The 13,370-nt window shown below is 41.5% G+C and overlaps 1 protein-coding gene across 4 annotated transcripts in view; it reads left to right on the top strand.

Moving 5' to 3' along the window:
* The window catches only part of RAB5B (RAB5B, member RAS oncogene family), a 29,242-nt gene that overhangs the window by 2,011 nt on the left and 13,861 nt on the right, over positions 1 to 13,370 (top strand). For 3 of the 4 annotated variants that reach the window (XM_077328823.1, XM_077328822.1, XM_077328824.1), the window contains exon 2: positions 13,008 to 13,306. In XM_077328823.1, coding sequence (XP_077184938.1) covers positions 13,144 to 13,306 — 163 coding nt within the window. In that variant the 5' untranslated portion in view covers positions 13,008 to 13,143. Of the gene's footprint in view, positions 1 to 11,403; positions 11,552 to 13,007; positions 13,307 to 13,370 lie in introns of those variants that run through there. The other variant, XM_077328821.1, reaches the window with a different exon arrangement.

The following is a 13,370-nucleotide window of genomic DNA, read 5'->3' on the forward strand; positions in this document are numbered from 1 at the left end:
TCCCAAGATTAGTTGAGTTTCGTTTTTTTTAAAATTCCTACCCACTGGTATGAAGTGTTATCCTGCTTGTTGGAAGACTGCTGCTAACTTTATATTGTAAAGATAAAAGGGCAGGAAAAACCCCACTGCAGCATTATGCCCTAAAAATGATGGTTATTAAGCAACAGTGCTGAATTCAAAGAACTCTTCCTAGTAGTAAAACAACAGTGCATAGACATTCACAAAGTTAGTGTTAATGTAATTTGTCTGCTGTAATGAAAGTTCAGTTTTTTCAAATGGTATTTGCCTCATGCATCTGAAATGCATAAGCATAAGGTCTTATGCTACAATAAATCTGTTAGGCTTTTAAACTGCACAAATCTGTCAGTTTTAAAATTATAGGTTTTAGTGGGACACTCAATGCTGTACAGTTATGCTTAGTTATGGGGAGAGAAGGATGTTGCTGCTGCTTCTCTGTTTCACCCATTCCACCACTGTTTGATTGCTTACTTGTATTTACCAGGTATTTAGTGAAAGAAAAGGAGATCTAGATATGTTGCATATCACATTTTATCTGTATTCCTTTGTTCCTTGTGTTCCTCTTTTTAGAAAAAAAATAGTATTTCTTCTTGATGCTTAGATACCTCTGGCAAAGTAGCATATGTGAAGGCTTCTTATTATCACTATCTGTGGACTGTGTATGGCGTGGATATGAGAGTTCCAAGAATATATGTTTTTAATCATCCATTTTCCTGAAAAATGCAACAATACTCACTTGCATCAGCAAGTTCTTTCTACATGCCATAGATCTCTTTCCTGCTGTATGAACGATTTGTGTTGGGATTGTAAGCCATTTTGCTTATTTGTAAAACATTTTGGAACCCAGAAAACCGTGGGAAAAATGGAAAGATTCTCCTTATTCATCTTGGAAAAATATTTAGTACTTGGGTTTTCATGAAAGGGCAAAGCAAAGTTATAAATAAAATCATAAATTGACTGCAATTTCATGTCCTGCTTGTAAGACTCCTTGGGGCATCTTTCTGTCCACTGTAGTGTGTTTGCAACAGACTTGAATAGCCCTTTAGTCAGATCTGCCAAGTCAGATCTTAGGGCCACTTCATAATGGGGTTCTTGATTGTGCCTGCTGGGTGACCCACATCATACAGCCAGAGCATTTTTTACCTTGCATTTGTGGATATTTGGAATTGATGTCCCTTAACTTTGACTTGCCAAAAATTTTGCAAAGATAATATTGAGTGCCTTATTCCCATAAAGGGTACATCTACACAACAAACTGGTTTAAAGCATGTTCCCTCTCCTCAGGGACATCTTGGATTGTAGTTCTAAGAAGGGGAGGGCTCTCCAAAAGAACTATGAGCACACTGAAAACTCTCAGGATTCTTTCTGGGGAGGCCTATGCACTTTCATTGGTATAGAATTAATATACCGTATTTCCTGGCGTATAAGACAACCCCCCAACATTTCCACTCAAAATACAGTACAATGGGCCACTATGGGCAGCTATGTCTATCCCTACTGAAGTGCACCCGGCGTATAAGACGACCCCCCCACTTGGAGGCATGTTTTTCAGGGGGGAAAAGTAGTCTTATACGCCAGCAAATACTGTAGATGTATTTATTTATACTTTGGTGGATTTATATACTTTAAAACTGAATGAAGTGACTTGCAGAAGTTTGAAAAATATGTTCAGAATCAATATAAAAACAGTTTGCAATCAGCAAGCGCTACCAGAGGCATGGGGATAATTTTTAATTTTAAAAGATCTTTTATCTTTCCTCAGTAAAACTCTCTAAGGAAGAATCATCCATGGTGTCTGTGTGTGTTTGTGGGGGGTGGGTGGGAATTCCTCTGAGCCTGGCAGCCATCAAGAAAATCCTGATGCAAGTTCCCATTGTTCAGGTTTTCTTGACTGGTGGTTTCCTCAAGAAAGATTGGTTGGATGACCTTTGACAATGAGCTTGAACAGATTTGTAATTTGTAAATATAAACTATAACTCTTTTTGGAAAAAGGCCTATAATGTCTCTTTTGAATCTACCTACTCTGCAGACCCTGAGCATAGCAACAGAATTATTTTGAATATATCATATGTTAACCCTTGTCATACAGTGGCCTATCCAAACCAAAGGCAGTTTGTATTGATTCAGATGTATGCTCAGACTTGAGCTTTGAATGTTTATTCTGCCATGAATGTGGAATGGTTACTGAAGTGTACTTTCTGTAAATTCAAGCATGGTATACAAGTTGTGCAATAGGTGTTCTGCATTCGGGGTAGCATTGAGTTATAGGAAAGAAGATAATCTGTTATGTTGGGCCTAAGCCATTTAAAGCAAGGGTAGTCAACCTGTGGTCCTCCAGATGCTCATGGACTACAATTCCCTAATGGTAGTCCATGAGGACCACAGGTTGACTACCCTTGAAGGAATGTCATAACCAGGTTTTAAGATGTCATTGTGAGCTCTGAAGAAGTAGAAAACACAGTCTCTGGTAATCAGAAGATGAACTGCTACTGTGAAGAGCCTATTATGCTAGTCAGATGTTCATATCAAAAAGGATTGGATAAATAGGCACTAGTCCAAATAGGAAAAGAATTATTATGCTAGTGGGCTGAGATTTGATAGTGGATGGAAAAGCAGGCCCATTTTGTTCACATCAACAGGCTATGTGTTATGGGAGGGGGTTGGAGGTAGAACTATAGCCATCTTCTTGAAGCTACCTTAGATACTGATTACTACCTTAAATTATGTGTATTTGATGGATACAAGTGCAGTAAGATCTTTTTAAGCTCACATGTATATGTGATCAAGATGTGTTTGCCCAGTAGCTTTCAAACTTGCCTACCCCATTTTCCTGGGACTTTGGCCATAAAGTGCTAGGCTTGTGCATGTTGTTGTACATGCCTTTATATTATGTCTAGGTCATATAAACAGGCAGACTTGTAGGCTTGGGCAGGTGAAGCTGAACTGGGTCCTAAGATACAGAATGGGGTATAATGCCTCGGCACACAGCAGGACAAAATATATCTACAAGGGAGGCATCTCTGATATGTTCTCCAGAACAGGAAAATGCTAGCAGAAACAAGCATCCTTGTTGACTCAGATGTTTTCAAAATGAAATGTCTACTTGTGAAGATGCTGTGGTAGGCCAGGAAACAAAAGGAGGTGAGAACTTAGGGTTATACTTTTCAGATACACCAGGAAAAAGTAAAATCCCAGCAGCTCCACTGGCACCTCAGGTTCAATTGACAGTGAGGTGTGGATGGGAGGCAGTAATAGGTGTATGCTATGCCTATCAGTGTCTTCCAACAGCACCGCCATTGTCTTAGGGCAGCCTTTCTCAACTTTTTATCATTGAGAAACACTTGAAATTCTTCAGGCTTTGAGAAACCCCAAAAGTGGTGTGATCGTACGGAATATGGTTGGGAAGCATAGCTGTGTACATGCCTACCTGGGACTCCTCCCCTTCCCACACCTCCAGGCCCATCACTGGCCACTTTGGAGGGGGGCAGGTTGACATGACCATATATAACCCAATAAATGCTTAACAAATGTTAAAAATATGTTAAAAATTCATTAACTCCCACTCATTCAGGAAATCTCTCCAGGGCCATCAAGAAACCCTGGTTGAGAAAGCGTGTCTTAGGGGCTCACCTTGGTTTCTTTGGCTGAAAACCCACCTGGCTGATTAAGTACAATGGTTGGTGTGAGCAACACTTTGATATAAATTTTCCTGCAGGATGATCTGCAGGCCTTGTGTATTGAAATTGCCACTTACACCTGGCAAGTCTTGCTACAGATATCAGTGATTGAAAGACTACATTCAAGTGGGTAGCCATGTTGGTCTGAAGTAGCACAACAAAATTTGACTCTGATAGCACCTTTAAGACAAACCGAGATTTATTCAAAGCATGAGCTCAGACTGCAGAAAAGTGCATGCACTCGAAAGCTCACACCTTGAATGCATTTTTGTTGGTCTTAAAGGTGCCGTTGAACTCAAATTTTGTTGAAAGACTACATGGGTAATGGGTTGAAGTGAGAGAACATTCTCATACAGTTAAATATTGGTGAGCAAGTCATAATTAGTCTTTCAAGCTTTGTGGTAGAGTTACTTGTCATGGAGTCTGACTTAAGGATATCCTGGGTAGTATCATATCTGAATCTTAAACAACTTATTGTTGATATGGTAGGCTCTAAAGATCAAGTGCAAGCTAATTCAGTTAACTGTCTCTTTGTACCATCGTTTTGTTAACTGCTGAAATTGAAGACTCTCAAGGCAAAAGGCAAAAAAGATTAAAGTGAGTTGTGTGCCCATATGAAAAAAATCCAGGATAAATATCCCCTTGTTGCTTTTTCAGTTGCTTATGCCATTTGTTCCCTGTGCCTGCTGTTATGCCCCTGCAAAACTGAACTTCCCAGATTGCTCTGCCTGTAATTAAAGTCTTTCATTCCAAGTCTAGAACAATAGGATGGGGGTAAACATATAATCTCACATCTCCTAGGTTTGTCCTTGAATTGGTGCAGGCAGACCCAATTCAAATTAGGCTATTTGTAACTGTTGTGCTCAACAATTTATGAGCTGGGACACAAAAATGAAGGCGGTAAAGACCTGACATCTGACCAAAGGCTTGCTTGTTACAGGCCTTGGGAACCTCTGATATTTGGAAGTAAAGCTCCAGAAGATTCCTGGAAGTAGAAATTGGCTGTGGTGGTAGCCCTTTGTTGCGGTTTGAGTTTGGCTGGAGATATGAAGGCTTAGGAAAAAACAAAGACACTTTTTTTTCTATGGGAATCACTTAAAATGTTGTGGAGCACCAAAACAAATTACTACGGAATGCCTTCTCCTTTGAAATGAGTGATATGCCTTTACAGGAAAGGTGTTGCTCAAAATATATAAAAGATTTTAAAGTAAAACAGCCTACATAATTAATTCTTCCTACGCTATGAATTTATACTACACATTTTTCAGGATTTGTGACAAAATTTGTCCTTACACGAGGGAATAAACATTGAGCTCTTCAGTCGTGCATTTCAGTATCATTGCTGACCAAAAATGTGCTTCCTTTTGTATACTGCAAAATTTGTTTTCTGTTTCCCACTCTTTTCTCACATCTCCAGTAGGGAAATACAAGGAGAAAAAAGCTAAGATAGCACAGGGAGCAATACTTTGTAATTCTTTTTCTTTGTCATTGATTAGATTGACAATTTTGTTTGTAAAAAAAATGAGGACATTTATACTTTGAAATTTGGTAAATATGCCAAGGATTATGATTTTATGGCAAGGTAGAAATGATGTGTTTATATTGACATTTTCATATTGGAATTGTAGAATAAGTTTAGGTTTGATAAGAATTGCCATTTTTCGGGAAATGTGGTGACCAATATTAGATGGCATGGGAGCATCATATATGGCTGGCAGTTGAGCTAGGGGCATGGCTAAGGACAATCTCTATAGCATTTATCCACTGCAAAAGATGCTTTGCAATACTTAGTTTATTTTACATATGGGTAGGGATTTTCAAACCAAAAGGATAACATTGTAGGGTTTCTTAGAACTTCTCACAAGGGGCTGTAGTTGTTTCTTCTCTGAGATCCCTGAGGGAGTTCCAAAAAAGAGGCGGCAGCTTGGTGGAGGCTGTTTCTGGCCTATAGTTTAGTAATACTGAAGACTCATGCCAAAGTATTAGCAAATCAGACTGGTTATCTTTCCAAGGAGGCATGCTGACTGACACTACTTATTAGGTCACTCTCTGCCTTTCATTAATCAGCGCTACTCGGATGTCATCACCTGTCATGATCAACCCCCGTAAATACCTGAATCATCTCAAATATTCATCATACGAGGTTTTCCTTTTTGTAACTACATTACTCCTTTCATATCACCTGTGCTGTTTTATCCCTGCTGCATGTACTTAGTTTCTATGATTCTTTGCCTTGCTTAAAGTTCCAGGAAGCAGGGTTGGTGTCTGAGAAGGGTGTCCCACTCCCACGAGATTAGTTGGTAAGATTGTTTACTAATACACAATTCATTGGTGTGCCCCTGTGGGGCGAGGTTAGCTGCTTTTTAAAATTCAGTCCTACAGGAAGCAGAAGGGAAGGCTGGTTATATACACAGACAACTTTAGGAAATTTTGGGGTGTATCACAAAAGAAGAAAATGCTGACTGTGGACTGGCTAAACTATGCTTTCGAAATGGGTTTTAACTGTATGCACTTCTTGTGTAGATAGAATAAGGCAACCAGATAGTCCCACTTTTGGAAGGACATCTGGGGGTACCTGGCAAATTATGCTTATGTTGAAATTAAAATATATATATATTACAATACTATTTTTGCATTCTATGCGTTCTATGAAACTTTAGTTGCTCCATATAGACCAAATTTTTAATCAAGAACCCCCCAGGCAATGGCTTTACCAATGTTAAAATCTGGTCACCTTAAGATAGAGTGGTATACAATTTGACTTGGCCGGTCACTGCAGATAATGTATAACAAGGACACAGCCAAGTTCCTTTCCATATCCAATTCAGAACCTGACCTTAGAATGCAGATTTTTTAAAACTGCACAATGGGACCTAGGATAGCCAGGGTGGAGTGGGGAGAATGATTCTGGAAATCCCATGTTTGAAAAAGCCATGCAGTTTTTCAAAAACCAAATCAAAGAACAGTGGGGTATGTGCTTCTGCATGCATTGCAACTTTTTGAAAAAGCTAAACAAAATCATGGTAAAAAATACTGGGTTCTCTAGCAAATGCACACAGCCAAACATATATGTATTTTTAAAAGGAACATCTGAGAAGAGGGGAAGGCTTGCAGGGATGGTGGGAGGTAGTGGTGGGGAAGGGGGCATGGGAGTTGGTGCAGAAAGGAAACAAGGATCACTGGGGATGTGAGTTACTCGTGTATCTCCTTTGTTTTTTGTTTTTTAATCTCTGTGGGGTAGATTGCTATCCAGTAGTATTCCTGACTTGGTGTACCAACTTGCCTGTGAAAGCAAATAAAGTACTTTGTATACCTTATCTGTAAATAAACAATATAACTTGCTGTCACAAAGTACTAACATAGACTCTGGCCTACCCGTAGATCAAAGAGCTTTTACTTATTGCAATAGGCTTGCCAGAAAATTAGCACACTGCTAAGCTTTTCTGAATTCAGAAGGCATTCAGAGGACTAGCATTCAGCAAAGTTAGATTTGGGTTTCAAGTAGTTGTTATAGAGGCTTTTGCTGGCCCTAATAAAGGCATTTAAATTTGGCATTGGTTCCAAAGGTGGTTAGACCTTGGAGAACAGGAAGAGATAATATGAAGCATGGCTCCTAGGTGTATTTTAGAAGTAACAGGTCACATTGTATAGATCAAGCCATAGTGCTTGTTGTAAGTCATAGCTGATTTTGAGAACCCAAGCCCCTTATATATATATTGAAAAATCCCTATTGTGTTCAATGGCTTACTCTTTGATGGACATAGAATGGCAGCTTGATTTGAGTCAGCTTTGTGAAAAACTAATTTGATCACTGCCTTGTTCACTTTGCTTGAATATCTTTTTATCAAACGACCTCTTCTGCCTAAATATGACAGTTAGAACTGTCATTAGTCATAGCAGATGTTAACTAGAAGAAGACGAGTTGGTTTTTATCCCCCGCCTTTCATTACCTACAATCTCAGCCTTCCCATCCTCTCCTTACAACAGACACCCTGTGAGGTAGGTGGGGCTGAGAGAGCGCTGACAGGACAGCTCTATGAGAACACCAGTGTCAGGCCCAAGGTTATCCAGCTGGCTGCATGTGAAGAGTGGGGAATCCAAATTTGCTCTGCAGATTAGAAACTGCCACTCTTAACCATTACACCAAGCTGGCTCTCAATTATGAAAAAGGCTGGCGATGTCCCAGAAAAAAAAGTCTCGGTGAATTTCTCCTGAAGGCAAAGGGAGCGGTCTTGTTGGTTGCTGTGCTATGGATTGTCTCCTTTAAAGCAGTAGGTGCAGTGTGATGTCTCTTCTTCAGTCGGCAAAGCAGTTGCCAAGAGGAGGAGATGGATTGTGCACGAGATGGATTCTTTTGAAACCCCAGTCATACCCCAGAAATATCACCAAAAGAAGGAGCAGAATATACCGTGAAAGAAGTTCCCCTGTTTCAGTTCAGCCTTTGCTGGATGGAGGCTGAAAAAATAATACTGCATGAGGATTCTCTATCTAATAGCTTGTGCAACATGAATTCATGTCAGTGAATATGGTTTGGTGTGACAGTGTCATGGTCCATCAAAAAATCTGTGTACTTCTAGAAAGCAAGCATGTTCAATTAATTTCAAGCAATGTGTGAGCCTTTGAGTAGAAAATTTTGACAGCAGGCCGTTAATGTATATGAGTGTTTGTATTGCTGTTTAAAGGCTGCTGAAGATACCTAGAATCATAGACTTGGAAAGTATCTCAAGGGTCATCTAGTCCAACCCCTTGCACAATGCAGGGACTCACAACTACCTGCTGACCAAAGTGACACCAATTTCATGCCCAAGTGATCCCTACACAAACAAAAAATCTCCAGATTCACCTACCATCCCACAATGGTGATCAGCAATTCCCTAGGTATGCAAGAAGGGGCCACAAGAGACAAACACCCATTGGCAATCTGCCTAAGTTCATAAAATCAGCATTTCTGTCAGAGGACCATCTAGCCTCTGCTTAAAAACTTCCAAAGAAGGAGGACCCACCACCTCCTCAACCTTGATCTTGATAGGCTCGTGAACTGGGCTTACAGGATGATCTTGATAGGCTCGAGATGTGGGCTTAAACTGAATAAAATGTTCAGTAGGGAATATGTAAAGTTCTGCACTTAGGTAGGAAAAACCAAATTCACCAATATAGGATGGGGGAGACTTGTCTTGGCAGTAATTTAAATAGAGTAACTTTTCCCTAATTGGCAGTAGCATGTGCAAAAAGAATCTAGGACACTTAGTAGACCATACATTGAACATGAGTCAACAGTGTGCTTAAAAAGGCAAATGGGATTTTGGGCTGTCCAGATCTCGGGAGGTGATGCTACCACTTTGCTCTGCTCTGGTTCGGCCTCACTTGGAGTACTGTGTTCAGTTTTGGACACCCCAGTTGAAGAGGGATGTTGACAAACTAGAACGTGTCCAGAAGAGGGCAACAAAGATGGTGAGGGGTTTGGAGACCAAGACATATGAAGAAAGGTTGGGGGAGCTTGGTCTGTTTAGCCTAGAGAGGAGACAACTGAGAAGGGATTTGATAAGCATCTTCAAGTATTTAAAAGGCTGCCATATAGAGTTGTTCTCTCTTGCCCCAGAGGGACAGACCAGAACCAATGGGATGGAATTAATGCAAAAGAAATTCCATCTAAACATCAGAAGAAATTCCTGACAGAGCGGTTTCTGAGTGGAACAGGCTTCCTCGGAAGGTGGTGGGTTCTCCATCTTTGGAAATTTTAAAATAGAGGCTGGATAGCCATCTGACAGAGAGACTGATTCTGTGAAGGCAAAGGGGTGGCAGGTTACAGCGGATGAGCGATAGGGTTGTGAGTGTCCTGCATAGTGCAGGGGTTGGACTAGATGACCTATGAGGTCTCTGCCAACTCTATTATTCTATTGTTCTATGAACCTGAATATTATGGCTGCATTTTCAAAAAACGATTGTGAACAGGTTACAATTTCTGCCTAAAACTAATTGCACTGTAATGCTTTGGCAAGGCTCAGGCTGGTGCCAGCTGTGTAGGCCTGTTTTCTAGAAATGTGTAGGGCTCTCCCCAGGAAACTTGGACAGGATGCTTGCAAGGTCATTGCACAACAGTTCTCTTCAGAAAGCTCTTAGAAAAGGAAGGAAGCATTTTCCTAGTTTAGCAAACTCAGCTAAAGAGAACCCGAATGCAGAGTTGTTGTCTTGCTTTCCTGTAAAACTAGGAATACAGATTAAAAACACATGACTGTACTTTTATGTTTTAGGGAGAAATCTTTTGGCAGAGCTTTGTTTCATTTATACCATGCCTTTTATTCCTGTGGGGAACCCAAAGCCATTTACATAGTTCTCTTCTCATTCATTTTATCCTCCCAACACCCCTATGAGGTAGGTTAGCTGAGATTGATTGACAGGTCCAAGCCTCCATGGTAGAATGGGGATTTGAATTGGGCCTCCCAGATCCTCACTGGACATTCTGAGCAGCATATGAAGCTGTCTGTAGCAGGCATCTAGTCTGTATTTGACTTGCAGAACATCTGTCTGAATTCTAGGTAGTGCTTCTGGCCAGGATTTGGGTTTAGCTATATTTAAAACAGGTGCGGGAGGGGAGTCTAGTAGTCAGCCTGGTACCTCTTTGACTTTGACGCAGAACTCGAGAGTGCCTTTAGCAAGTAGGCCAGGGGTAGTCAAACTGCGGCCCTCCAGATGTCCATGGACTACAATTCCCATGAGCCCCTGCCAGTGCTGGCAGGGGCTCATGAGAATTGTAGTCCATGGACATCTGGAGGGCCGCAGTTTGACTACCCCTGAAATAGGCTTTTCATCCATTTGGATGAACCTAATCTGATAGTGGTTGAGGATTCTGAGGAAAGTTCACCTAATTCAACTAAAAATTGCTCCCCGCATTGAAAACCTTATACTTGGTACAGCGAACCCAGAATTTCCTATGGCACACAAATGTTTTATAAGAGTTTGCCTTGTCTTCAATTTTAGGGAAGGTTCTTGGGTTCACAGTGTAGGAACTGAAAACATTACTAATTTCTTGTGAAGGCTGAAGAACAGTCTGCGTAGTGTTTCGAGATGTCACGTGGTGAGCCAGCGTGTTTGGCACAGATCCCATTGTGCTGCTTTATGCGTATGTTGTGTCCAGTGTCTCTATGACAAAGTCCCATAAAGTGGAAGCTGGGTTTAAAATGGGGACAAGCCTATCCAGCTCTCGGAATAAGTGTGCCTGGGTTCACTTTATGCTTCTGTTTTTGCTGCCCCTTGGGGATGCTCTCAGTGCCACACGTCCTGTGGCCTCCCAGTGGAGAGTTGTCTCTGAAGCATACAGCTATGAAGCAAAGGATAGATGGAAGTACTTGCCATGTTACTCCCTTGTATAATATAAATGTGTGAATGAATGTTGTCTATCATACTTGTCCAGGTGGTCTTTGGTTCGGGGTGGGCTGGCATTTTGATTGGCCTTCTAGAATGAATTATATCTCCTGTCAGTTCCTTTCTGCTCCAGCAAGAGTTGTAATGTAGTCATGTTGGTCTGCTTGTTGATAGTAGAACAGATTGTTTTGCTTCTGGGTGCGCTTTTTTTAATGAACGAAAGTGTTATGTGATCCATTATATTCCTGCTTCCTCTTCTTTTTTTTTTGTGACTCAAAAACATAACCAAAAGGATGTAGAAAGCAAGGAGGCTGGAGATGTGGGTTCATATATTGTTTCATCTATAGTAGATACATGTTATATGGGAAAGCTTATATTATGTGTGTAGCTGATTGGATGGGATGTGGGTGGCAGCTTACACCAGGTTAGGAGGCAACTAGGCCTGGCGAGAAAGACATGATACCAGTGAGAAAATTCTTGACTGCATTTTTTAGGTACTTGAGATCTTGAAATTATTGCTGTTATGTATGAAGATGTTTCCAGTAGTGATTCATCTATAAAGCAGGCATCTGATGTAAAGAGAACATACCTGGTAGAAAGGAAGACTAGAGAGGGAGAGCAACATTTCAGACCTTTGTGACTTTTCAGCTGACAGTGACAGGAATGCCTCCTAGTATAACTGAGATGTTATGTACTGGCCTAGTGTCCTGTTCTGGATGAGGTCAGGGATGTTGCCTGTTTAGTCTGGGTACCACATGATAAGCATTCCAGTCAAGGAGTCACTTACTACATTTTGAGGATCACGAGTGAGAAGGGCATCCAAAGAAGTTGCTGATTCATTGATCACACAGCTCCACTGCACACGGAGGTGCTTTTCCCCCAAGGGAACTTTGGTAGACTGCCTTTCTTTAGCCTAGATTTCCAAAGGAACCAGCAGGGTCTCTTTGATTTGATATTTAAATAAGATTATTAAAAAATTTTATAACCAGCCCTTCTCAGTTGGCCCAGGGCGGGTCACAGCATATTGGTGAAAGCCCAATCTGAAATCACAGACCAGTTGGGCAAGGGTACTTATAGATATTAAAGAGCATTGGGGAGAGCATAGCTCCCGTGGAACTTCACACATAAGGGTTCACTGCTGGGATATTCTCTCCCCTTAGTGCTGCCCTTTGTCCCTGACCTTGGAGGAAAGGGTATAGCCATTTTAAGACTGTGCCTTGGATTTCCATGTCAGCTAGGTGTTGGGACCATAGTCCATGATCAGTGGTGTTGAACACTGATGTCAGGTCTAGCAAGAACAGGAGCTCTGACCCGCCTAGATCAACTGTGTCCAGAGATCCATTTCTAGTTTTCAGAAGTGTTCTATAAGTATAAATGCAGGCGGTCTCAGGAAACTTTCTCTGCTAGGTTCAGTATGATGGTGGATCATGTGGCCTTTGGGAATCAATTTCCTGCTTTTATTATGGCCTAAATATCCTCCTTCCCTGTTTTGATGCCTGCTTGGCGTTTTTTTAGAAAAGTGTCTTCATTTCTCATACATCCTTTTATGGCAGACCTTTCCCGCCCCCCGCTCATTTCATAGATGTAGGGAAAGGAGTGTATCTTACCTCAATCCTGCTAATTTATTAAATTGGAAGACTTATTCCAAGATCCTACCTTGGCATCAGTGGTATGGATCCAGCCATCCCCCAAGAAGTCTTGCTCCTACTGCATGTTGGAAGAAGTCCACTTAGCCTGCAGCAAGGCCCCTTGGGGGACAATTGGATCTTTGTCACTCAGGCCAAAATTAAGGCTGAGTGGGTTTCCTGTTATTCAGGTTTTATTGAAGTTGGAAGACCGTTCAGTTCTGCTGAATCCCCTTAATCTGGTTATATTACATTTCTATCAAGGCATTCATAGCATCTCTCACCTGTCCAGCATGCTGACTGCTGTTTTCCTTTTTTGTTCCAGAAGGAGCCACTTAACTGTTACTGGAGGAAGTTGCTGTCCTGTTCCAAACTCAGCATCCCATTGCTCACAACATTCGGTCAGTGGCTGGTTGGTTTCTGCATCGGCTGAGGCACAGGCTGCTCTTGGAATCCAGGCCATGACCAGCAGAGGAGCTGCCAGGCCAAATGGTCAATCACAAGCCAGCAAGATCTGCCAGTTCAAGCTAGTACTGCTGGGAGAATCAGCAGTAGGCAAGTCCAGCCTGGTACTGCGTTTCGTCAAGGGTCAGTTCCACGAATACCAGGAGAGCACCATAGGCGGTGAGTGTTCAGGTGTTTCTTCTCCAAGGAAAGGAAATCTGTGGCCCAAACCTTAGGGAAGTAT

The sequence above is a fragment of the Paroedura picta genome, chromosome 3 (assembly GCF_049243985.1).
Source record: "Paroedura picta isolate Pp20150507F chromosome 3, Ppicta_v3.0, whole genome shotgun sequence".
NCBI lineage: Eukaryota > Metazoa > Chordata > Lepidosauria > Squamata > Gekkonidae > Paroedura > Paroedura picta.